Source organism: Ahaetulla prasina, chromosome 1 (genome assembly GCF_028640845.1).
Source record: "Ahaetulla prasina isolate Xishuangbanna chromosome 1, ASM2864084v1, whole genome shotgun sequence".
Classification (NCBI taxonomy): domain Eukaryota; kingdom Metazoa; phylum Chordata; class Lepidosauria; order Squamata; family Colubridae; genus Ahaetulla; species Ahaetulla prasina.
This window is the reverse complement of record NC_080539.1, coordinates 218,735,388-218,762,815: the sequence shown is the minus strand read 5'-3', so window position 1 is coordinate 218,762,815 and position 27,428 is coordinate 218,735,388. Positions and strand designations below refer to the sequence as shown.

Sequence of the window (27,428 nt, the reverse complement as noted above, 5' to 3'; positions counted from 1 at the left end):
GTTCTCCAGGGCTAGCAAGTGCCTAGTTTCTGTAGCCACTTCTGCTTGTGGGCAGAGCCAAGGAGGAGTGAACCTGTTGTGGCTTATCAGCCGCTGGCCCCTCCAGCAGCTGAATCAGATGAGGAGGAGGCGGTGTGGGAGTCAGGGTCAGCATCAAGGCAACCTGAGAGCTCCGAGGGGGAAGAGGGAGTGGAGCTGGCAGAGAGAGAGACAGAGGCAGACTCTGGGCTGTCTGTCAGCCCTCAGATGGAGAGTCAACAGTCCCCAGGTCTGAAGGTGGCTGCTGAGGAAGAGGAGGAACAGCTGGGTCCAGTGCGCAGAAGGCAGAGGAGAGGAGAGCAGTGGAAATCTCTTCCTTGGGAAGGAAGAGCCACCGCTGCTAGCTGAGCCCCACCTGAGTTCTGGGGATAAAAGGCAGGGGGCAGAGATGAATAGGTGTGGCAGACAACTATTCACCCCCTGCCGGACAGACTTGTTAGGCTGCTGTGTGAGAGAGAAAGAGACTTTTTGCTAGGGCTGCTGAAATTCCTAATAAAGGGAACATTTATTTAACTACAGAAGGTTTGACGTGTTTGGGGGCCAGGTCAGAACAGAACCTGGCTCGTTACCAAACAGGCTTATCACTTTGTGTGAGCTCAGCAATTACGACAGCAAAGAAATGAACCCAGCCAACGTTACTTTTTTTGCCTCTTACAACACACCATTGCAGAAAAGCCTCTGTGAGAACAGCATCTAGGACAATCTTTCTCAACCTTGGCAGTGAAAGATAAGAGGACTTCCACTCTCAGAATTCGAGAAGTTGACATCCACTTATCTTGAAGTTGCTATGGTTGAGAAACACTGCACTAGGTCACAAAGAAGAGAGGGAACAATCAAAGCTTGATTAGCATTCAGTTTGGGTTACCACATTATAAAAAAAAGATGTTGAGACTTTGGGGGGAAAAAGTGCAAAAAAGAGCAGCTAAGATGATTAAGGGCCTGGAGATTTAAACATATGAAGAACGGTTGCAGGAATTGAGTATAGCTAGTCTCGAGAAAAGAAGGACTAGGGGTGACATGATAGCACTGTTCCAATATTTGAGAGGCTGCCACAAAGAAGAGGAGGTCAACCTGTCCTCCAAAGCACCTGAGGGCAGGACAAGAAGCGATGGATGGATGGAAACTAATCAAGGAGAGATGCAGGTTAGAATGAAGAAGAAACGTCCTAACAGTGAGAACAATCAACCAGTGGAACAGCTTGCCTTCAGAAGTTGTGGGTGCTTCTTCACTGGAGGCTTTTAAGAAGAGATAGAACAGCTACTTGTCTGAAATGGTCTAGGGTCTCTTGTCTATGGAGATTCTCAGTCATCCAGGTCTTGATTGTCCCAAAGGTGCTTTTTCAAGAGGCAACTGAACTTTCTGTTTTTTCTTTGAAGATGTTTCGCTTCTCACCCAATAAGCTCTGAAGGGTCTCTTGCTTGAGCAAGACATTGAACTAGAAGACCTCCAAGCCCAAGGTCCCTTTTAGCTCTTTCCTGTATGACCATGTATGAGCAAGCCTTGATTAGAAGAAGCATACAGTGTATTCAGGCGTTCCAGTTATTCTCTCATTCAGAGTAAATGGCTATCCAAAAGCAAGCCTTTTCAGTAGTATTTCCTCAGCTTTGGGATGTCCTCCTCAAGAAGGCATGCCTGCTGCCCTTCACATTATTTTCTTAGCAGTGGGCAAAGATCTTTTTTTCCCCCAGGGAAGGGGGAATAGGTCTAATAGGTTGATGATGAACATGTATTTGTTTGTTCATTCAATTTATATAGCTGCCATCTCATATATATGACTCTCGGCGACTCACACCAGGAGTGAAATGCTACTGGTTCGCACCAGTTTGGGTGAACCGGTAATAAAAAAATGCTACCGGTTCGTCCGAACTGGTATTTCCGATGATCAGCTGTGCTGCGTGATTTATATTCGCTAGAAAGCAGGAAATCCTGCTTTCTAGCGAATCTAAATTGCGTGGCACAGCTGTTCCCCCCTCACTGTTCTGTTTACCTTCTTAAGCTTCCTTCTTCAGTGCTGCACAGTAGAGCCTGTGGTGCGCATGCACAAGCATTTGGCATGCACTGCGCATGCAGGCACAGCGAACCAGTGGCAGACCTTGGAGGATTTCACCACTGACTCACACACTGATAAACAGATGTTATTGCTGCTTTTACGTTATTGCTATCTCTTTCTTATTTCATCACTTTTGTATTTTTTTTAGAATATTTTAATCATTTTATTCTTTCCCAGTGTTTTAACCTACCGTTTTCATTATTTGAATTTTTTTGGAAACTTCTTCAACATTTTTGTGGGAAGCAGCAAATAAATGCTTTAAATAATGTCTTGTGACTAGCAAATAACATTTGGCAACAGGCAGCTTCTAACCTCTTCTTTGCTGCTTATACATTCTTACTGTTGGCGCTCACACTTTAAAGGCATGGCCGAACTAAGTGATGAATGTGGTCATATTGGCAATTTTTAATTTGGAATAAAAATACAAAGCTTTAATTACTTCTGCTGGGAGCAATTATTAATGTATTTCTCCCAGACTATATAGCGGCAGTTGAAATTAATTAGAAGAGTGCAGATTAGAATTAATTAATTAGAAGTGTTAGATCTTGGGTGAAAATTGGGCTGCAAAAATCTGGCTGCACTGCTCTAAGTGAGCAGTAGATAGCAGCAAAGAAAGACAAGAAGTTTTAACATTTGCTTCTCATCTAGTGACATCACCAACCAATAAGAAAAATGCACTTCTGACTTCCGGTTTGGCACCGTAGGTGATGGCGGTGATCTTTACGATCACCAACCTCTGGATTATGTGGAATCGCTAGGACAGCTTAAATCTGCTGTCCAGTGGTTCGGAAAACCCCCTCTTCGGGAGAAGGAGAAGGGGTGAGCTGAGGGCAGAGGTTGAATTTCCCTAAAGCCCCTGAGAAAAAAGGGGTTTGAAGGGTTAAGTTCCCTCCAGTAACCCGAAGTGCTCCAGATCCGAGGATTCTTCTGCTTTGGCGGAACCAATCACCACGACCAAACGCCGAGACTTATTTTGGACAATAAAGGATTATACCGGACAGAACGAAAGTGGGAGAACTTTATGCAAGTAGCCAAGCCGATTCCCCGATACCTTGTAACAAGCTTGAAAACAGTAAAAAAATGGAGGCGAATTGTTAACAAGTTAACGAGTGGAAAGCGAAAGTGATACTTTCAGCGTTTGTCTGCAGTTGGTAATTTGCATGTTACTTGCTGCTTTTACTCTTTAACTCTTTGCTGCCTGCTGATAGAATCTAGGGGAGATTTTTAAATACTGCTTTAAAAGACTGTGTTTCTTAGAGGTTAAGAAGATTTAAAGTGAATATTAAGTTGGAAATAAATAAATAAATAATTTTATAGAAGATGGCAGCCAAACAATTAAAGTCTACTGTAACAAAGAGCTCTGGAACTTTATCAGCTGGTGCCTCTCCAGCTCATACAGCAGAGACTAGAACATTGAATTTAGAGGCGTTACAAGAGAACTTAAAAGGCTTTATAGAAGAAAAATTTAAAGTAATAACTGATGAGATGTCTGAAATGAAAGAGCAGATATCAGAAATTCAAGTGGGAAATAAAGAAGTTAAAGAAGGATTTGTAATGGCAGTACAAAGTTTGGCAACGAATGTGATTTTATTGGAAGAGGAGGTTGAAGAAATTAAGCAACATAATTTAAAATTAGAAAATAAAATGGATGAATTTCAAAGTAAAATGGAAAAACAGAGGATGAAATAGTTTTGATACAATATAGAAATATGGAATTTGCTCTTAGAATTCGAGGTTTGAAAGAAAATAAGGAAGAGAATTTAAGGAAATTTTTCTGAAGTATTTGCTGAGATATTAGCAGCTCGTCCAGCAGATGTGGCTTATCAAATTGATAAAATATATCGTGTGAATTCTTGGATAGCAAGGCAAAAAAGTTGCCAAGGGATGTTGTTATTTATTTTACAAACAGAACAGTGAGAAATCAGATTTTGCAAGCTTCATATAAGGGGGAGAAGATTCAGATTGCTGGTCAAGATATTTTGATATTAAAGGAAATTCCACCAAAAATGTTAAGGGCTAGGAAGGAATTTGCCTTCCTGGTGAATGAACTTAAAGAACATCAGATTGAATATAGATGGGATATTCCAACTGGTATAATAGTATATTATGCAGGGAAAGTACATCGTTTCAATACGGTTGGAAAAGCAAGAGAATTTTATGTTGAGGTATTAAAAGTTGGAAGTCTTCCCCCATTGGAAGTTAGAAGAAGGGAGGCTGAAGTGAAGGAAAGAGAAGAGAAGCAGGTACAAGAACAGATTGTGATGGAAGAAGATTTATTACAAGTGTTGGAAATACCTACGACGGGTTTAGATTCAAAAGAACAAAGGCTGACAAGAGCTGCTGCTAAACGCAAGGAACAAGAGATGAAGGCACAACAACAACTGGCAACTACTACAACGGAAACAGTGGGAGGAGCAAGGCCTAAAGTAAAATGTGATCTGCGGCTGGTGTTCCAAAAGTTTCCTTCGGCCGATAATGGCAATTAAACTATTATCTTGGAATGTTAATGGCCTGAATTCACCGCAGAAGAGAAGGAAAGTATTTCATTATTTGAAACAATTTAAAAATGACATTACCTGTTTACAAGAAACACATATTAGATCTTGCTAAATGTTGGAGATGCGATTGTGAAGATGCTACTTATTACCATTTGGATTAAAGTATGGTGGATTATGCAGAATATTTTGAAAAAGAAGATTAAGTTTACTCCGCAGTTCTTTCTACTAGGAATAATTATGGACTATACAGCTATAGAGACTAAATTGATTTTGAACTTAATAACAGTCGCAAGACTTTTGATTGCTCAGTATTGGAAGAAAGAAGAAAGTATCAAATCTGGCAGAGATGACAAAAATCTCCGCTTACTTGAAAGACTATACACTAGAAAAATATATTTTAGAATGGAAAATGTGGATTGATTATATTTAAAATAAGTATCAGATAAAAAAAAAATATCGAATAGCATATGAGTAAATTTAGGAAATATTTTGTATTAGATATATTTTTGAAGGAGAGGGGAATTGAGAGTGTGACTAAGTGTGGTGTGACTAGAGATTATAATTTAGGAATTATTTTGGATTATGATTGTTAGTTTTGATACCCTGCATTTTGTTCTGGGAAGTCGGGGTGGGGGGGGGGGGGGGGGGGGGGGGTGTTTGGTAGAGATGGAGTGATGGTTAATGTACAGGGATTATTGAAGAAATATAATTAATGTAGGGTCGGGTCTGCATAGTTACCATTTTAGAACGGTGAGGAGGGAGAAAAGAGAGAGTAGGAGGTAAGAAAGAGGAGAAGAGGAAGGAAGAGGGATAGTAGAGAGAGAAGGAAGGTGTAGGGTGGAGGGAGGAGCGGATGTAGATAAGAGAAGGAGAGGAAGGTTTGGAAAGTAAAAGAAGGTAGAAGAGGGAAGAGTGTTAAAAAGGGTGGTGGTGACTGGGCAAGCCCGACTAATTGTATATAACTGTACATTGGATGAATTATTTGATATGATTGTAAAATAAAACTTTTATAAAAAAAAGAAAAAAGAAAAATGCACTTCTGAATCTTAAACTTAAAAGTACTTTGCAATGAATCTGCCATCAAGGATATAAATGCACAACGTAACTTCAAGAACTTCTATTGCAGGCTTTTAGTTCTACTAATTAAGTAGAGCAAAAGGAATGGAACTTACCTGAGGTACTCAATCTTAGTAGTGTTGGCTATGGAGTGGTTATAATTCAGAATTTCTAGAAAGACAGCAGCCTTTATAAGACTTGTCTGCAATTATTATCAGGTATTAGAGGATTTGGAATAACTGTTCCATCTTAAGTGATTGGGACAAAGATGATATGTATGACAATCAGTAAGCGCATCTTTTATTTCAATAGTAAGGCAAATTTCTGAATCCTTGGCAGCTTCAGTATAATACAGAATGGGATGGTGCTAAAATCATACTTTTTAGAATGTTGTTGATTTCTACATTTTTTTAAAAAAAGCATTTTGTTTAACCAAAAAATGACTGTCATCAAAATGGCATACAGCAGCCACTTTATGACTGCTGAAAAATGTGTTCTTTTCTGGAGGATTTTGTTTGGATAATATTTATATTGGTAGGAAAACAAAGTGTGGTTTATCCCAATGGTGAGTGCAAACATAGTCTTCAGATTTATTTATTTTTTGACTATGTGAAGCAAAAGTAATTGCTTCTTTAAGAATTGCACTTCCTGATTTTTCAGAAAGTCTATTCTAATGGCCCATATTTTGCAGCTATTTTTTTTTCTTTTAAAATTGAACACTTGTAAACACTTCAGTGTTTTCCCTGGCTTCTCTGTCCATCTGTACAATGGAAAGTAGAAATGGGAGTTGATATATTAAACATCTCTTAAATAGCCTCACATTCTGAATGCCATAGTTTAGCAATGTTCAGCTCCTGAATGCAGATGAATCAATATTAACTGAATACATAGACCAAATAACCCAAAACAATGGTTATGCACACACTCTTTTTGGATTCAATTCATCGGCAAGAAGGTTTGCAGAAATAGCTAGCATCATCAGTCCACCTTTTAAACAAGTGCTCCAGATCCGAGGATTCTTCTGCTTTGGCGGAACCAATCACCACGACCAAACGCCGAGACTTATTTTGGACAAAAAAGGATTATACCGGACAGAACGAAAGAGGGAGAACTTTATGCAAGTAGCCAAGCCGATTCCCGATACTTTGTAACAAGCTTGAAAACAGTAAAAAATGGAGGCGAATTGTTAACAAGTTAACGAGTGGAAAGCGAAAGTGATACTTTCAGCGTTTGTCTGCAGTTGGTAATTTGCATGTTACTTGCTGCTTTACTCTTTAACTCTTTGCTGCCTGCTGATAGAATCTAGGGGAGATTTTTAAATACTGCTTTAAAAGACTGTGTTTCTTAGAGGTTAAGAAGATTTAAAGTGAATATTAAGTTGGAAATAAATAAATAAATAATTTTATAGAAGATGGCAGCCAAACAATTAAAGTCTACTGTAACAAAGAGCTCTGGAACTTTATCAGCTGGTGCCTCTCCAGCTCATACAGCAGAGACTAGAACATTGAATTTAGAGGCGTTACAAGAGAACTTAAAAGGCTTTATAGAAGAAAAATTTAAAGTAATAACTGATGAGATGTCTGAAATGAAAGAGCAGATATCAGAAATTCAAGTGGGAAATAAAGAAGTTAAAGAAGGATTTGTAATGGCAGTACGAAGTTTGGCAACGAATGTGATTTTATTGGAAGAGGAGGTTGAAGAAATTAAGCAACATAATTTAAAATTAGAAAATAAAATGGATGAATTTCAAAGTAAAATGGAAAAAACAGAGGATGAAATAGTTTTGATACAATATAGAAATATGGAATTTGCTCTTAGAATTCGAGGTTTGAAAGAAAATAAGGAAGAGAATTTAAGGGAAATTTTTCTGAAGTATTTGCTGAGATATTAGCAGCTCGTCCAGCAGATGTGGCTTATCAAATTGATAAAATATATCGTGTGAATTCTTGGATAGCAAGGCAAAAAAGTTGCCAAGGGATGTTGTTATTTATTTTACAAACAGAACAGTGAGAAATCAGATTTTGCAAGCTTCATATAAGGGAGAAGATTCAGATTGCTGGTCAAGATATTTTGATATTAAAGGAAATTCCACCAAAAATGTTAAGGGCTAGGAAGGAATTTGCCTTCCTGGTGAATGAACTTAAAAAACATCAGATTGAATATAGATGGGATATTCCAACTGGTATAATAGTATATTATGCAGGGAAAGTACATCGTTTCAATACGGTTGGAAAAGCAAGAGAATTTTATGTTGAGGTATTAAAAGTTGGAAGTCTTCCCCCATTGGAAGCTAGAAGAAGGCAGGCTGAAGTGAAGGAAGAGAAGTGAAGCAGGTACAAGAACAGATTGTGATGGAAGAAGATTTATTACAAGTGTTGGAAATACCTCGACGGGTTTAGATTCAAAAGAACAAAGGCTGACAAGAGCTGCTGCTAAACGCAAGGAACAAGAGATGAAGGCACAACAACAACTGGCAACTACTACAACGGAAACAGTGGGAGGAGCAAGGCCTAAAGTAAAATGTGATCTGCGGCTGGTGTTCCAAAAGTTTCCTTCGGCCGATAATGGCAATTAAACTATTATCTTGGAATGTTAATGGCCTGAATTCACATGAAGAGAAGGATAGTATTTCATTATTTGAAACAATTTAAAAATGACATTACCTGTTTACAAGAAACACATATTAGATCTTGCTAAATGTTGGAGATGCGATTGTGAAGATGCTACTTATTACCATATATGGTGGACTTGTAAAAAAGTTAAAGTATTTTGGATTAAAGTATGGTGGATCATGCAGAATATTTTGAAAAAGAAGATTAAGTTTACTCCAGTTCTTTCTACTAGGAATAATTATGGACTATACAGCTATAGAGACTAAATTGATTTTGAACTTAATAACAGTCGCAAGACTTTTGATTGCTCAGTATTGGAAGAAAGAAGAAAGTATCAAATCTGGCAGAGATGACAAAAATCTCCGCTTACTTGAAAGACTATACACTAGAAAAATATATTTTAGAATGGAAAATGTGGATTGATTATATTTAAAATAAGTATCAGATAAAAAAAAATATCGAATAGCATATGAGTAAATTTAGGAAATATTTTGTATTAGATATATTTTTGAAGGAGAGGGGAATTGAGAGTGTGACTAAGTGTGGTGTGACTAGAGATTATAATTTAGGAATTATTTTGGATTATGATTGTTAGTTTTGATACCCTGCATTTTGTTCTGGGAAGTCGGGGTGGGGGGTGGGGGGTAAGGGGGAGGGGAATTGGGGGGGGTTTGGTAGAGATGGAGTGATGGTTAATGTACAGGGATTATTGAAGAAATATAATTAATGTAGGGTCGGGTCTGCATAGTTACCATTTTAGATCGGTGAGGAGGAGAAAAGAGAGTAGGAGGTAGGAAAGAGGAGAAGAGGAAGGAAGAGGGATAGTAGAGAGAGAAGGAAGGTGTAGGGTGGAGGGAGGAGCGGATGTAGATAAGAGAAGGAGAGGAAGGTTTGGAAAGTAAAAGAAGGTAGAAGAGGGAAGAGTGTTAAAAAGGGTGGTGGTGACTGGGCAAGCCCGACTAATTGTATATAACTGTACATTGGATGAATTATTTGATATGATTGTAAAAATAAAACTTTTTATAAAAAAAAAAGAAAAAAGAAAAATGCACTTCTGAATCTTAAACTTAAAAGTACTTTGCAATGAATCTGCCATCAAGGATATAAATGCACAACGTAACTTCAAGAACTTCTATTGCAGGCTTTTAGTTCTACTAATTAAGTAGAGCAAAAGGAATGGAACTTACCTGAGGTACTCAATCTTAGTAGTGTTGGCTATGGAGTGGTTATAATTCAGAATTTCTAGAAAGACAGCAGCCTTTATAAGACTTGTCTGCAATTATTATCAGGTATTAGAGGATTTGGAATAACTGTTCCATCTTAAGTGATTGGGACAAAGATGATATGTATGACAATCAGTAAGCGCATCTTTTATTTCAATAGTAAGGCAAATTTCTGAATCCTTGGCAGCTTCGTATAATACAGAATGGGATGGTGCTAAAATCATACTTTTTAGAATGTTGTTGATTTCTACATTTTTTTAAAAAAAGCATTTTGTTTAACCAAAAAATGACTGTCATCAAAATGGCATACAGCAGCCACTTTATGACTGCTGAAAAATGTGTTCTTTTCTGGAGGATTTTGTTTGGATAATATTTATATTGGTAGGAAAACAAAGTGTGGTTTATCCCAATGGTGAGTGCAAACATAGTCTTCAGATTTATTTATTTTTTGACTATGTGAAGCAAAAGTAATTGCTTCTTTAAGAATTGCACTTCCTGATTTTTCAGAAAGTCTATTCTAATGGCCCATATTTTGCAGCTATTTTTTTTTCTTTTAAAATTGAACACTTGTAAACACTTCAGTGTTTTCCCTGGCTTCTCTGTCCATCTGTACAATGGAAAGTAGAAATGGGAGTTGATATATTAAACATCTCTTAAATAGCCTCACATTCTGAATGCCATAGTTTAGCAATGTTCAGCTCCTGAATGCAGATGAATCAATATTAACTGAATACATAGACCAAATAACCCAAAACAATGGTTATGCACACACTCTTTTTGGATTCAATTCATCGGCAAGAAGGTTTGCAGAAATAGCTAGCATCATCAGTCCACCTTTTTAAACAAGATAGCTATAGGATACCGAGCCTTCGATGTGTGTGAGACAAAACCAGCCCCTGCTATTTTGCTGCTTGAAGCAAAGAGGGAAACACTCTACAAGTGGCAGAATGTCACCTTGTGAACCTAATTTGCAATGCATGGAGAGTTCTAGCTTGGAGCAAAGGATTTAGGAATTATTTTGGATTAAAGTATGGTGGATTATGCAGAATATTTTGAAAAGAAGATTAAGTTTACTCCAGTTCTTTCTACTAGGAATAATTATGGACTATACAGCTATAGAGACTAAATTGATTTTGAACTTAATAACAGTCGCAAGACTTTTGATTGCTCAGTATTGGAAGAAAGAAGAAAGTATCAAATCTGGCAGAGATGACAAAAATCTCCGCTTACTTGAAAGACTATACACTAGAAAAATATATTTTAGAATGGAAAATGTGGATTGATTATATTTAAAATAAGTATCAGATAAAAAAAAAATATCGAATAGCATATGAGTAAATTTAGGAAATATTTTGTATTAGATATATTTTTGAAGGAGAGGGGAATTGAGAGTGTGACTAAGTGTGGTGTGACTAGAGATTATAATTTAGGAATTATTTTGGATTAAAGTATGGTGGATTATGCAGAATATTTTGAAAAGAAGATTAAGTTTACTCCAGTTCTTTCTACTAGGAATAATTATGGACTATACAGCTATAGAGACTAAACTGATTTTGAACTTAATAACAGTCGCAAGACTTTTGATTGCTCAGTATTGGAAGAAAGAAGAAAGTATCAAATCTGGCAGAGATGACAAAAATCTCCGCTTACTTGAAAGACTATACACTAGAAAAATATATTTTAGAATGGAAAATGTGTTCTTTTCTGGAGGATTTTGTTTGGATAATATTTATATTGGTAGGAAAACAAAGTGTGGTTTATCCCAATGGTGAGTGCAAACATAGTCTTCAGATTTATTTATTTTTGACTATGTGAAGCAAAAGTAATTGCTTCTTTAAGAATTGCACTTCCTGATTTTTCAGAAAGTCTATTCTAATGGCCCATATTTTGCAGCTATTTTTTTGTTTTAAACCCTTTCACTTAAGGCAGCACCCAGCTAATCTTCTACTGTGACTTGTCCCCTTCTAGCTTTTAAGGGGTAAGGACCGCTCAAGGTCAGGAACATTGGTTCGCTTAGATAAGGTTAGCCTTCAGAAAGTTTGTAGAAAAAAGGCTGGAGAAACTTACTTTTGCTCTGCCTAAGGCAGGGATGTCAAATTCGATTTCACTTAGGGCTGCATCAGGCTTGTATTTGACCTGGGGGTGGGGGCTGGGGCAGGTGTGGCCAGGGTAGGCGTGGTCAGTTCAATGGCACTTGTGTGTGTGGGGGGCACCTGTGGTAGCCAAGTGCTAAGGTAGGACTTCCCTCAGACCCTCCCTCACATTATAATTTTTCCTTCCTTCCTTCCTTCCTTCCTTCCTTCCTTCCTTCCTTCCTTCCTTCCTTCCTTCCTTCCTTCCTTCCTTTTCCTTCCCTCTTCATTCTCCTTTCTTCTTCCTTCCCCTCTTTCCTTATTTTTCCTTCCTTGCTCTCTTCCCATCTTTCGGTCTTTGTCTTTCCTCTTTCCCTTTCTTCTTTCCTGTCCCTTCTTGCATGCTCAAATGCAAAAGGGAAAACATTTCTCCTTTTGTTTTGTTTTTAGTTTGTTTCGCTAGCCCACTGCCATTAAAAACAGAGCCTGTGGTGGGGCATGCATGGTCCCTTGGGCCTCATTTTTGACTGCAAAGGCCTCCTGTAGCCCTCTGCCAGTGAAAACGGAGCCATGAGTTCCAGTCACTGCTTTAGACATGAAACCATCTGGGTGATCTTGAGCCAGTCCCTCTCTCTCTGCCCTAGGAAGAAGGCAATGACAAACAACTCCTGAAACCTTGCCAAGAAAACTCCAGGGGCTTGTCCAGGCAGATGCCGGCAATCAACACTGACATGAAAACACACGTAAAACAAATCTACACACTTTATACACTGGCTACCAGGGAAATAAAGTTCCATCAAACAACTTGATAAGCGCTGCCTGACATTTTGCTATAAAATCTAGTCATTTGGCCAAGACAGCGGAAGACTTGGGGGACAAAAATATCCATATGGCAGCTCTATATGGAACAATCAAATACAAAACAACAGCTTAGGTCCGTGATGGTGAACCTATGGCACTCGTGCCCAAAGTGGCACACGAAGCCATGTCGCCTGGCAGACACGGTCTTGCCTGTTTGTCTTCTGGGTTTCTGGCATGAATGTGCGTGTGATGATCAGCTGCCCTTTGCGCACACGGCAGTGCCAAAAACCAGTGTGTGCATGCGTGCTGCAGAACCCGGAAGTTCAGCTTTTCCAGAGCACGATCCCTTTGTGTGTGCAGCAGTGCTGAAAACCAGCCTGCGCATGCACGCTGGCCAGCTGATTGTCGGGTGTGCATGCATGTTAAAACCTGGAAGTTCGGCTTTTCCGGAGCTTGGTCCTGATGAGCGCGCATGCGCGACATTTCTGCATGACCTTTTTAGCACTCAGTGCCAAAAAGGTTCGCCATCACTGGCTTAAGTGCTAAAAGGTTCATAGCTGATACAAAGGTACAAGATACAAAGGTAGGAACTTTAACTGCTTAAATTAAAACTGAAATTAGTATTTATGGAGCCAGTTAGATAAATGGCCAATTGAAAAGCATCAACGTAACTTGATGGTCCAGTCTTGATCTTGACTGTATCATTGCTTTTCTGTCCTCATAAGACAGCTCCCGAATGTTAGAATTTCACAACGTGACCCGCTGCATCTTTTATTGTATTAGGTACTCCATGAACAAGCCACCTTCCTCACCTCCAAGGGGTATTTGCCTTTATCAGTCTTTTTCAATCCCCCATATTCACAAGATTCCAATTTCTGCAGCACTGACAGAAACAGCCCTGTTGATTTTCCAGTTTCCCTCTGGTTTATGGGTCTACACACAGGTACAGGCTTTAGCATGGAGTATGGCTTTGTGATGGGTTTAGGACAACTTTCTGCAGCCAAGTCACTGTGGCCAACTCGCCATAGGACAACTCGCCACAGCCAATCCATTGCAGAACAACTCGCCCTGGAATAAGATTTACACTAATACTGAAGAAACAGTGGAACAGAATCGTTAAAGAGACGATGCAAAAGGAGGAACAAAATGAAATGTGAATGAGAAAAACTAAAATAAGCCTTTTAATTATTTTAAATAATTAAATTGAATTGTCGGATTGTCCCATTGTTGTGTCTTCAGCTCCTGAGCGGGGCCTCCTGGCAGAGAGTGACTCAGAGAGTGAGGGGGAAGAGCCGACAGGGCTTTCCTCTGCAGGACCTTCCTCTCTGGCTCCGCTCCAGGTCCCAGAGGGCAGGCCAGGGGGAGGAGATGACGAGGCCTCTTTCTCCCACACCTTCCCCCTCCCAGGAAATGCCTCAAGACTCAGCTGCTGACAATCAGTCCTGGTTAAATCCCAGGCATTGCAGATAGGAGAAACGGGAACAACAAAAGAAGGGCTGGGGCAGGCCTAGAGAGTGCTGAGTCACAGAGCCACACCCCACAGGGTATAAAAGCAGGAGGAGCTGCTCTATAGCTTCTTGTGACGGACAAAAACTGACTCTAGAAAACTTTGGCTGCAATATTTTGAGACTAAGACTTTGGCTTCTGTTTATTTCTGAACTGCAGTTACGCTGGTCTGAGGAGATAAGAGAACTTGGCAGGCAATCGCAGGTTCGTTGCCAGAACTGACATCTGTCGTAGGAGTAAATTGCTGGCAGATATAGTCAGCTCCTGTGTCTGCTTGGTTGTGGTTGGTGGGGACAGAACACCCATGGAGAGTCGGCTGCTGAGTGTTGTCCTGTGACAAGTTGACCATGGCGAGTTGTCCAGTGGTGGGATTCTGCTGGTTCTACCCAGTTCGGACAAACCGGTAGCTGGGGCTGTGGTAGGCTCCACCCACCCACCTGCCCAGAAGTCATCATGTCCTTTTTTTATGCTCTGCGTATGCATGGAGGTGGCACGCATGGAGATGGTTGCTCACATTTGTGAACCGGTTGTTAAGATAAGTCAATAACACCCCTGGAGTTGTCCCAGCCTGTTTTGAGATAAGGGGACTTTGACAAAGAAGTTTCGGTCACTATAGAATGAGCTCCGGCAGTAGAATGCAAGTTTTTGTGTGTAAATGATTCTGGTCTGGTTCATAAGGATCTCCTGGTTAAGGATGTAAGACAGCAAGACTGCGAAAGGCCCCTTAGGAATCTACTGACAAAGTAGATTCAGCTGCTTTGGATAAAGGGATTCAATAAAGTAGAACTGCTTGATTTAATAATAGTCTTTACCACCTGCTTACACTATTTCTCAAGCATGATTTAATCTCCCGCAGAAATTCTCTGTGCACGTTAAAAGTAGCAGGGCTGCATTGCTGTTTAATTCTCTGAATTTTCATTCTTTTCCTGCTATTGTTTCTTTCTGTCCGATACACAGGGATCAGGCTTTCTCTATCAAATATCCTTTAATGGGACATTCATCTAACAAGCGAGACGCAGTCAATCTATTTACTGTAGGTGCTGGATTAGTGGACAGTAATAAGCATGTGGTATTTTGTAAAGAGTTTGGGTTTTTTTCCTGCAAAAGAAATGACGACCCTCTGGGAAATTGCAATGGATAATTGTCTCACTGGCAGTGAATAGAATAATTATATTTTGTAACCTGGCCAAAGTGCTTTTGACGCTACGTAGAGAACCATTACACACAGAAGACATTGTATACATAAGAGAGTCCCTAGAGAATTCGCAGAATTAGTTTCAATAGTGCTCTTTTATGGATGTAAGATTCAGTGTCTGCTATTTTCCCATCATAATGGTGAATACGTCCTTCTCTGTTGCAGCACCTGCCCTCTGGAGCGAGGGTCCCCCAAGATGTGGAGGGTCCCCCACTCTACTGTTGTTTAGAAGCTAGGAGGACCAGGCTCTTTGGTGAGGGAGGTCTTTGGTAAGGGAGAGAGAGATCCCTCACTTCATCGCTCTTGCCATTAATTTTCTTCATTTTTATTGATTTCATTGTCATTTCTTTGATTGTTGTGAACTACCCAGAATCATTGACAGCAAGATGATGATGATGATGATGATGATGGAGCAGTAGGAAATACAGCTCCATGCTGCCATTTGCATTGGATGCTGAATGGAGCCTCCCTCTGGATCCACCATGAAGTTCATTAGTACTTCTTTGATATTGCAAATTCAGGAGCAATGGAAATAGATATAAAAATAACCCATGGACGATTCATGATTGAAAAAGTTCCTGAGCACCTCTTCCTGTATAATCTCACTTCTCCAGTAGATGGCTGCCATTTTCTTCACAACAACTGCAGTGGTTTGAGAGAACAGCACAGTCAAAAGCTGGCCTCCAGGGCTTCACTTTCTCAATTAAAGTGGTTGTGCCAACATAGGTGCATCATTCGATATCACAGCACAGTCATCTTTTGCTGGTTGATACGTTCATAATGGTTTTAGCCCGTCCCTTAAGAAAATGAACACAACCCCCCACAGGGAGTGCAGAAGCTCAGCTAATGGGTGCCCCCGTGGTGACCAGTTTATAGTATGCCCCTTCCTGGGCCATCAGCTCTTCATGAGTGCCCTTCTCAATGATGACTCCCTGAGACATGACAGCGATGATGTCTGAATTCTGAATGGTGGACAAGCGGTGTGCGATGACGATGCAGGTCCTGCCTTCTCGAGCTTTGTCCAGGGCAGCCTGCACAGTCTGAAGGGAAAAATGGAAAAGAGAAAGAGAAGGAGTCTTTACATGGTCATCATGACAAGTAATATTAATACGAACATAGCCAATTGGCCTCTTTAGATCACTTTGTTTTGGGAAAGGCATTGATCAACTCAAATTTAGTTGTGTCGAAAACCCTCCTCAACCATTCAGTGAATTCAAAGAGGAGGAGAACATAAGACCCCCTAGAGTCCACAACTCCAGTCTCCATGGATCATGTGGTATTAAGCAATAACCTCGCAAGCATGGCAAATCTGCTTCCACTTCTATGAATTCATTGTTCAAATTGCCAGGGACAGGTATCATTACACTCTGCTCCTCAGAGTTGTAATTCTCTTATCAGTCCAGAAAAGTTTGGAAAACAGGACATGGAGCAGTCGGCTGCTGCCCTATCATTTCTCAAATCTTCCCTGGATCGCAACATTCCCCTTAGCTTCTTGGTGGACTAGAAGGCATTCAGAGGCCATCAGTTTTGGAATATTGGTAACAGCAGAGATATTTAAGCAACACCAGATGGAGCAAACAATGGCTAAGGTGGATCAACCTGGCAGAGAAGGAACGAACTCCAATATATTCCAATGGCAAATCCATCGATAAAATCTTCACCCAGGACATTAACAGTAACACCTTGGAGGTCATCTAGTCCAACCCCCTGCTCACACAGGACACCTGTACTAGGGATTTGAACCACCAAACTGCTGATGTTTCTAATCGACAAGCTCAGTGTCTTAGCCATTGAGCCACCTAGTCAAAAGTTAAGCTTGGATAATATCACAATAAGAGTTGCAATATGACTGTGGAAACATGGCCTTTAGTATTTGCCTTCTTTACAGTGGTGGAAGTCTGTAAAGATCCAATCTATGCCATTTTTTTCAGAGAGGTAGACCATCGTTTATTGCTACTGTCATGAAAGAGCAAAGCTGGCTCGGATGGATTTAGAAAAAGCCATCTACATGCTGTTGTGTTGATTCCATACATTGAATTCTCACCACATGCTAACTACGTGAGCTAGGTATATGGTGGCTAAAGGTGATTGGTCCATTCAGGGTGTCGTATGAATGTAGCCTGAGTTTGCAGTTGGGGGGATTTCTTGGATTCAATGCTATCTGTAACAACAGCCATGTTGGTAAGTGTGCCTTTTTTATTTTCTTCAAGTACCTTCTCAGCTGTTGAGTCTGTACAATGGGCATATTGTATTGTACTTTACCTACTGCATTCATACTCAGTTACAATTTACAGCCCTTTTTAATTTTCATACTCCAAAATAGCCTCCAAATAACAATGAAGTGAGTACATCCTTTCCTTCCCCCCTTTTAAGGCTGAGATTTTATATCCAGTTACTTGAGACTAAGTTGCTTTTGAACTCAACAGTAAGTGATTGCATTAATATATATTCTCAATGCTCCATCAAGTGTATTTTCTTTTACTTATCTGATATCTGAAATCATGCAATTATTTTAGAGCCTGTTTGGTATAGTAGTGAATAGAAGGGCTGACCTAAAACCCGGGAGACCGTGAGTTCTAGTCCCATTTTAGGCATGAAAGTTGGACTTTGGTCAGTCCCCCTCAGCCCATCCACCTCACAGAGGAAGAAGGAGTATGTTCGGGGTGAAATCCAGCTGGTTCCGACAGGTTCTAGAGAATCGGTAGTGGAAATTTTGAGTAGTTCAGAGAATTGGCAAATATCACCTCTGGCTGGCCCCAGAATGGGGAGGGAGTGGAGATTTTGCCATATCCTTCCCCCAGGAGTGGGGGGTAGGGATTTTGCGGTATTCTTCTTCTGTCACGCCCACCAAACCACACCACGCCCACCAAGCCACCCCCCACAGAATCAGTAGTAAAAAAAATTGTATTTCACCACTGAGTATGTTATATATGTTCTCCAACTTGAGTTACTTATAAAGGTGGGGATTTTTTAAAAAATTAATAAAGAAATGAATAAAATAATAAAAGGGAAATGTTTTTGCTCCTTGATATTCAGCATTTCTTTCCCTAGATCCATTTACCTGTTCACTTTCTGTATCCAGTGCAGAAGTGGCTTCATCCAGTAATAAGATCTTAGGGTCTCGAACGATGGCTCGTGCGATGGCAATGCGCTGCTTTTGCCCTCGAGACAGTAGAGACCCCTGAGCCCCAACATTGGTTTCATATTGCTGCAAAAAAAAAAAAAAAGCAAAAAAAATCCCAATATTTATTGGCCCACTAATTTTGTTTACCACAAGAACAAAAATACAATTAGGGTGGTGAGAAAATGAAGCTACTTCATTGCTTTTATTCTAACATTCTTTTATTTTATGGGAGGAGGAACCTTCAATTAAGAAGCAAACCGGGAAAAATGCCTTGTGTTATTATTACCGTAAGTCTTATATTGTTAGATAAAATGAGCTTGGTAAAAGTTATCCGAAAGATTCTACAGTCACAGAAATTCTATAATCACAGCAAGTGACAGCAGCTATCTGATCATGGAAATAATGAAGCAAATCAGGTCTGGTTACCTCTTAGATGGGAGACCACCAGGAGACCCCAGGGCTGGAGGATAGATCATACCGTTCACAACTTGGCCTTGACTGAGATCAAAAGCCAAGCAGAGTTTGTCCTGATTAATAATCCAATGGGAAACCATCAAAAAGGCACATAGCTATAGTCTCTGGTCAGCTAAAGGGCTCCTTTGCTTTATTAACAAGACATTTTTATCCCGCCGATCACAACAGGCAGGAGACAGGATTTTGGTTCCCCTATTATCCTCACAACAACCTCGTGAGAGATTAAACTAAGAGTGTGGCTTCCTACTCTTCATGAACGCACTTCAAAAGGCTTGAGGATTAAGGCATGCGGTTGGAATGTAACAACCCTTTCATGGTTCTGAGAACTCATTTTTGGAACTTACGATTCGGTGCTTGGACTTTCCTTTTTTCGTCATCTTTCCAGTGGTGAGTCAATTCGGAAACAAGCAAGAGACCCTGCAGATATTCTTAAGGGGATTCCTGGATTCTAAAGAAGTGAGCAAATCTAACTGGAACAGTAAATTAGGCCAGCGGTTCCCAATCTTTTGGGCACCAAGGGACCACTTCTGTGCTGGTTTCATGTGCTGCCTGGATGGAACTTGGCTTGTTTGTGTGGCCCAGTTTCTGGTTTGCCACGTCCCAGTGCCAGTCCACAGACCAGGGGTTGGGGACCCCTGAATTAGGCCATTATAGATGTAGATCTATAGGTGAGATAGCCAAACAATTCATAATAGAAGAAATGAAAGCCGAGGGCGAACTACTCAAAACATTATTGTGATGCAGAAGTATTGAGAATATGTTAAACCAATAGTGAAGAGAATGTTCAGACCAGTTTTTCTTTCTATAACATAGGATTCTTAAAATGGTACTTACTTGGGGGAGTGACATCACAAATTCATGCAATTGGGCTTTCTTGGCAGCTGTTATCACTTCATCCATAGATATTTCTCTGCTGTTATCACCGTATTTAATGTTGTCGACAATGCTACAGTCAAACAGCACAGGTTCCTGGGAAACTATTCCTATTTTAGATCTAAGAAAGCGGATGTTTACTTGCCGGGTGTCACGGCCATCTATTAGCTGTACATCAAAAACACAAAACATACAAAAGGTCTTTGGTACAAAATGAAGATTTCTTTTTCAAACCTTTGCTTGTATTTGTTGACATGTGTGAAATTTAAGCACCACAATCTGTGTGGAGAATTGCATGGCTCTTCATTAGTAAAAAAAAATACATTTACAAGCTACGGGTTCTGCAGAATCTCAAGTTTTTTGTCAGAATGATAAAATGAGTGACATTGCACAAGCATGCATGCATAGCATACACACGACACTTGTTTTGGCATTGGCCCCCTGCAGACACCCATGTCTAATCCTGGAATTAAAGATTTGAAGGTCTCAGCTGAATTTACATCCATGATATATGTGGGAGAAGCAAAACCTGCGACAAAATATTGACATGTGAAATCTATTCTATGCAGTCTATCTTCCCACACCAATCCTCCTCCTGCCAGTTTCAACCAGATTAGATCTACTTAGTGCTTGGATGGAAAGTCATTGGGAAATATCGGGATTATACAATGAGAAATTTTAAAAAGCAGAGCAAAAAAAAAACACGAAACAAACCCCAAAAGGACTGGGTTATTTATAGGACCACCTTTCCCCAACTCTTTCCACCCATGAGGGACATGCTCTGGGTACCATGTACTAGGGAGTGTTGGCTGGCAGGACCCATAAAGAGAGAGATTAGGTTGGTCTTATCCCTGTTGGCTTTTTGTAAGGCCTTGAAAATGTAGCTCCGTGCCCAATTCTGGGGCCCGGGCATGACATAGATTTCTTGATTGTGTGGGTGATTGGTTCCATTTTTTGTTTGATTTGATTTTTATCACACCTTTATTATTTTATAAGTAACTTTATAAGGGGGTGAACATATATAATGCTCCTTTCTTCACTTATTTTGTACTGGTTGCTACATGTTTTATTTTTATTTGCTTTTTTATACTGTGTATTTTATGTATTTTATTTATTTTACTGTAAGTTGCCCAGAGTCACTAAAAATGAAATGGGCATCTATATCAGTGGTGGTATTCAGCTGGTTCTATCCGGTTCAGGTGAACTGGTAGGAGCGACTCCGGGAGGCTCTGCTAACCCGCCTGGACGTCATCACATCCTGTTTTTGATGCTCTGCGCATGCGTGGAGGTGGCCCATGAGTGCAAAGCGAGTGTGCGTGTGCGCTCACATTTGTGAACTGGTAGCGAAGGTAAGTGAGTATATATTCATATATTCATCTATATGAAATGGATAATGTATTTATTTATCTAAAAATTTATTTGCACATCTTTATTATTGCAAAGGAAACTGCACTGAGAAATTGATTGATGGGAATGTGTATTTACCAGGAATTAAATGGATTTTTACAAGGATTTCAAAGAGGCCTTTTTTTAAAAAAAGGGGTGGACTCCAGAGAGGCATTTCTCAACCTTGACAATTTTTAAGACATGTGGACTTCAACTCCCAGAATTCCCAAGTTGGCTGAGGAATTGTGGGATCTGAAGTCCACATGTCTTAAAGTTGCCAAGGTTGAAAAACACTGGTCTAGGTCAGGGGTCTGCAAACTTGGCTCTTTTAAGACTTGTGGACTTCAACTGCCAGAGTTGAACTCTGGGAGTTGAAGTCCACAAGTCTTAAAAGAGCCAAGTTTGCAGACCCCTGGTCTAGGTCAAAGAACATACAGCTGATATATGAAGACTGAACTGCAGATTCAGTTATTAGTACTTTTATGTTACCAAAGCAACAAAGGCTATTTACCACTTTTCCTTCATCAGGATCATAAAACCTCTCCAGAAGTTGAACACAGGTGCTCTTCCCACATCCGCTGCTGCCAACGAAGGCAAGGGTCTGCCCGGAATTCACAGACACTGAGAGTCCATTTAGCACTTGGGTATCAGAACGAGATGGATATGTGAACTTACAGTTGAGAAATTCAATTCTTCCATGGAAATGATCCTGATTATACAACAGCAAAAAGAAAATCCTGCCTCAGAATTGGCAAATGGCTCTCTTAGGATGGTTATGAATGTTATTTCTGTAGTTCCCAAAGCTGACACAGGTCGCTCTTTAAATCAATCAACTGGAAGTAGATAAAACTGAAATCCATTTGCATTCAGCACAGTGCAAAGATTTCCTATTCCGTTTTCATTTGTAAAAAGTGAAAGTTTTGTGAAAGGAGAACAAGAGAATAATATTTTAATCTGGTTTGTACTTTGCTGTATGCTAACAAGTCTTCAAAGAAAGTTGAACATTGAACTACTTCAATGAAAGGGCAGATATCAGCAGATTCAAGGCCAGTTCGTATAATGTATAAGAGTTAAATTTTAAGAAATATATTTTATCAACCATTTGCCACTGATTCTTTCCTTTTATAGATGACACTAAAACCATAGAATCACTAATTAGTATTGAAAGTATATAAGCATTAAATGAATGCTTCGTTTACAACTGTCTAACAACTTCAAGAGTTGAATGAATCTACAGTGTGGTATTAGGACTTGCACTAGAGTTTTGAAGTTTATGATTTTGCCTCAGGTCAAAACATTTCAAACAAATTCTACTGGCCAATGTCTCTAAACAGAGGATTCTCCAGTATACCATGTATTTACTGCATATCTGGAATGGAATGGGAATGGGAATGGGAATGAGAATGAGAATGAGAATGGGAAGGAATGAGAATAGAATAGAATAGAATAGAATAGAATAGAATAGAATAGAATAGAATAGAATAGAATAGAATAGAATAACATTATTGTCACTTTAAATGTACACTAATCGGCATACATTAAAATGAAATTTTGTTGCCTACAGCTCTTTAAGGGTCACACCTCCAATATACACTACATAACCACAACAAAATAAATAAACAAACATACAAATTATGTACCAACATATATTATGACACAGAGAAGCAACCCAGTCTAGTTCAGATGTGTACATTTAGATGGCGAGAAAAACACATCTTGCGAGTTTGCCAGACAGGATCCGTGTTGGGTCACTCCTGGTTTGCCCCCGTTCAGGCAAACTGATAATGGCGGGAGGCTCTGCCCACCCACACAGACGACATCAAAAATGCTCTGCGCAGAAGTTTCTGTGCATGTGCAGAAGCACGCTTGTGCAATCACGTGCTATCGATAGCGAATCAGTAACACCAGGATTTGAAACCCACTACTGGACAGGATGGCCTAGTGAACAAAGCTGTTACAGAACCTGGTAGTCCTGCTAGAAATACTTTGAAACCTCCTCCCAGAGGGGAGGTACATCTCACAGTTTGGGAAACCCTAACCCTTACAGCCACCATTATTGCTGGCATTCATTATAATGTGTATAATAGAAAAGGCTGCCATGAAAGTGGTCTACGGAGCATGGTAAGCACTGGTTCAGTTAAAGTGTGTATGTGTGTGTGTGTGTGCGTGTTTGTGTGTGTTTGTGTGCGCGCGCGGACGCGCGCATGTTGAGGGGTATCCTGCTACGAAATAGACAATGAACTGCTGGGGTTAGCTTGTAACCGACTGAAGTGCTCAAGCCCAGGGCATTCAAAGCAACATAACAAGGAAAAGCACACTTTGAAAGTGGAGCACGGAGAAACTCCCATCCCCTGAGACTGCTTTAATGGTGGTAGTGGTGGTGGGGGAGAGATGAATAGAGGGAAATAGCTGTTTCTGCCCTCTAGATACTGATCTCTCCCCATTTTGCTGATGGGGCAACTGAGCTGGGCGGCTAATTCCCAAGCAAAGGCACAACGAAACATTGCTTCTGGCAGATTTATTGGATTGCAAGAGTAAAAAAAAAAAAAAAAAACAGCTACTGCTTCTTTCTGCCCCGGTGCAGAGTAACTGAAAGGAAATCTATAATCCTGACCTACAAAAGAAAGATGTTTGTACAGGATATATTTAGGTTTATTGGCTATTTTCGGTACAGGTCATCCTCACGCAATGACTGCAATTGGGACGAGCAACTCCATCACTGAGCAATTCAATCCTTAAGGGAAACATCAGGCAACCGTGCTCAATTTATAACATTTGTTCTGATGCAGTTGTTGAGTGACTCCTTTGACATCATGCGACCGCCACTTGTGACTTTCTGCCTGACTTCTGCAATGACTTTGTTTGTCACGAGACGGCTGGGAAGGTTGCAGATAGTGATGATGTAACCTCAGGACGCCATGACCATCACAAATGTGAAGCGCCAATTGTGAAGCGCCTGAATTTTGGTCACATGACATAAGGATGCTGCAACAGTTGTAAGTTCAAGGACTGATTGTACAGCTACTGTTTCAGCATGATCGTTAAGTTTGAATGGTCACTAAACAGAGCAGTTATTAACTGAGGACTACCTGCACCTCAGTTCCGGTTTTATTTCTTATGCACAATATTGGAAATTCGGTTTACTTGTTGACTATAATAGTTGCAGAAATTCACCTGGTGTTTTGAGGACAATTCCGTCCAAAAGTGACTTAAGAATTTCTCTAACTGGAGGACTAGAATAAAATTGGGGACCGGTTGGCAGATTTTGAGAAGGGACCAGACAGGCATTGGGAAGCAAAAATTATTCAAAACTTGAAAAGAGAATATTTCATTAAAAAACATTATCGGTTGCCAAGGCTATTATTATCAAAGTTATGGATTGTAATAGCAATAGCACTTAGACTTATATACCATTTCACAGTGCTTTACAGCCCTGTCTAAGCGATTTACAGAGTCAGCATATTGCCCCCAACAATCTGGCTCCTCATTTTACCCACTTTGGAAGGATTGAAGGCTGAGTCAACCCTGAGCCTGGTGAGAATTGAACTGCCAAATTGCAGTCAGCTGGCAGTCAGCAGGACTAGCCGGCAGTACTGCACTTTAACCACTGCACCACCGTGGCTCATCTACCATACTTTTCCAGTGCAAATTGATAGATGATTTTTGACTTCCCTATCCAGGTTTGAGACATGATGTCTGCCCCACGGTCACGCAGCTGGTTACTGTGCCCAAGGGTGGATTAGAATCTGACTCTTCCTGCTCTTAATCTAACACCTTAACTACTACACCAAGCAGTTCTCCTTGGATATTATGTTTTCCAGGATATAAAGAAGAGGACAAAAAGAGTCAAGCCATAATCACAGTGTCGAAGCGCAAATATTATACCACCCAGCTTTGGCATCAGAGTGCCTTGGTATTGTCTTAAATATGTATTATTTGCTCAACACTGAGCTGACATTGTGCCCACCAAAGAGATGGCAGGACACTTTGCTCTTTTCCCCCTTCATTTCCTGGCACACAGCACACTGTAATCTCATTTGCTCGAGGGCGGCAGAGGACTGTCTGACCTTTGGATCTTTCCAATCCTATAATTACGTGATTCGAATAACAGCAATTATTTTCTTACCCATTTTTCTCCGGCGTCACTGTACGCACTGATTCGGGGAATCCGATCCACCAGCTGAAAAAAACGGGCGGCTGCTATTTTAGCCTTGGCGTAATTTGGGGTATAAGAGGATGCTTTTCCCAAAGCGGTTCCACTAGTAACAATGGAGGAAATCACCCTGAAATTGGAAAAGATATTTTGGTAAGGCCACACTTGGAATATTGCATCCAGTTTTGGTCGCCACAATGTAAAAATGATGTTGAGACTCTAGAAAGAGTGCAGAGAAGAGCAACAATGATAATTAGGGGACAGGAGGCTAAAACATATGAAGAACAATTGCTGGAACTGGGTATGTCTAGTTTGATGAAAAGAAAGACTGGGGTGACACGATAGCAGTGTTCCAATATCTCAGGGGCTGCCACACAGAAAAGGAGGTCAAGCTATTCTCCAAAGCACCTGAAGGCAGGAAAAGAAGCAATGGGTGGAAACTAATCAAGGTGAGAAGCAACCTAGAACTAAGGTGAAATTTCCTGACAGTTACAAAATTAATCAGTGGAACATCTTGCCTCCAGAAATTGTGAATGCTCCAACAGTGGAAGTTTTAAAGAAGGGATTGAATAATCATTTGTCTGAAATGGTATAAGGTTTCCTGCCTGAGCAGAGGGATTGGACTAGAAGACCTCCAAGGTCCCTTCCAACTCTGTTATTCTATTCTATTTGCCCATTTACACAGCTTCATAAAATAACTCCTGACATGGAGGACCATTCTTTATTTAGTGATCACAATATTTTATATCCTCCCCTCTTCATTCTTTCGAACATTGCTTAGCTTTCCCAGTCAGATTTTTGTCTGTAACAATATGAGAATTCATAGATCCCATGGTGTTTAAAGAAAGGTACCTGTGAGGGGGGGGGTCTTACCTGAATACGTAGCTGTAGTGAAGTCCTTCCTTTTCGACTAAAAATCCTCCGTATCGGTAAGAGACAGAATTGGCTATGAACAAAACACACTGTGCAAAGCCATAACAAACGCCGTAAACGTTCGCTTTTTTAATAGCTGCTCTGTAGGGGACTTCTAGCTGTTTCTCATAAGCATCGATAAAAGTTTTCTCCCTTCCAATCCCAGCTATGGTCCTAATATTTCCAAGGGCTTCGTTGGAAATCTGATTCCCAAAGAAAAAGAAAAACCTGTTAAGGATTATACAATGGTTTATCAATGATTGTATATAGGCATTTCACTTTAGAAAACTACAGAATTATGATTTTCACATATTAAAATTCAGGGGTGTCATGACGTCAGAAGTAGGAATCGGCCAATCCAAAGCAGACAGCAAATCATCCACAGCAGACTCAGATGGTCTCTATGGAACACTAGACTAAATACTAATTAATTTATAGTTTCTTTGTCACCAAGAATCTGCCTCTTGACAACTCCAGAAGAATAAGCCCTGATTGTTTAAGATGACCTTCCAGTTGTAAGGTAAGCTTGCTAACCCTTATCAAAGGATAATGGAGATATGCTTCTTTCTTCCTTCCTTCCTTCCTTCCTTCCTTCCTTCCTTCCTTCCTTCCTTCCTTCCTTCCTTCCTTCCTTCTTTCTTTCTTTCCTTCCTTCCTTCTCTCTCTCTCTCTCTCTTTCTTTCTTTCTCTCTCTCTTTCCTTCCTTCCTTCCTTCGTTTCTCTCTCTCTTCTCTCTTCCTTCCTTCCTTCCTTCCTTCCTTCCTTCCTTCCTTCCTTTTCTCTCTCTCTCTTTCTTTCTTTCTTTCTCTCTCTCTCTCTTTCTTTCTTTTTTCCTTCCTTCCTTCCTTCCTTCCTTCCTTCCTTCCTTCCTTCCTTCCTTCCTTCCTTCCTTCCTTCCTTCCTTGAGAATAACTATAAAAATTAGATAAGTGTAGGTCAAAGAAGTGGACAGGGCCAGGAATGGGGAAAAATCTGGCAATTGATTTCAGCTGAATTCATATTTAAATTATATTTTATTACTGTTCGTGAGAATATTCCCCATATCTTTAAACATGTTTCCCTTCCACCTCATTCTGTCGCATGTTGGGATTGCAGCACTCTTGCCATTTCCTTAGATTGGGCAACTGACTTACTGAACAGACATGGGGACCCCTTGGGCTGACTTCGGCCTAAATGCTTTGTTTCTCCTAAAACCCGATTTCTGATTCTGATCCTCTACCCTTCATTGGTTGGCCTCCCAAGAAGAGGCCAGACCTACTTTCTGGCTATAGCCAGAACTGAATTAAGGCTTGACACATACAACATTAATCAAAGAACTATAATGATTCTGAGATGTTTCCCTATTTGGGGCAAGACTATTATTGTAATTGGTGGCATTGGCACAAATTCTTTCCTCTGTGTAAGGTTCAGGCTGTCCTGAATTACAGGCATACCTTGTTTATTCGCATGTAACC

The 27,428-nt window shown here is 40.3% G+C and overlaps 1 protein-coding gene across 1 annotated transcript in view; it reads right to left on the bottom strand.

Annotated features, from left to right (window-relative positions):
* Positions 1 to 13,610: 13,610 nt before the first annotated feature.
* The window catches only part of ABCB11 (ATP binding cassette subfamily B member 11), an 83,201-nt gene continuing 69,383 nt past the window's right edge, over positions 13,611 to 27,428 (bottom strand). The window contains exons 24-29 of the mRNA XM_058191143.1: positions 25,936 to 26,177; positions 25,036 to 25,192; positions 21,421 to 21,618; positions 19,485 to 19,691; positions 18,114 to 18,260; positions 13,611 to 16,092 (exon numbers count right to left, since the gene is read on the bottom strand). Coding sequence (XP_058047126.1) covers positions 15,892 to 16,092; positions 18,114 to 18,260; positions 19,485 to 19,691; positions 21,421 to 21,618; positions 25,036 to 25,192; positions 25,936 to 26,177 — 1,152 coding nt within the window. The 3' untranslated portion in view covers positions 13,611 to 15,891. The remainder of the gene's footprint in view (positions 16,093 to 18,113; positions 18,261 to 19,484; positions 19,692 to 21,420; positions 21,619 to 25,035; positions 25,193 to 25,935; positions 26,178 to 27,428) is intronic.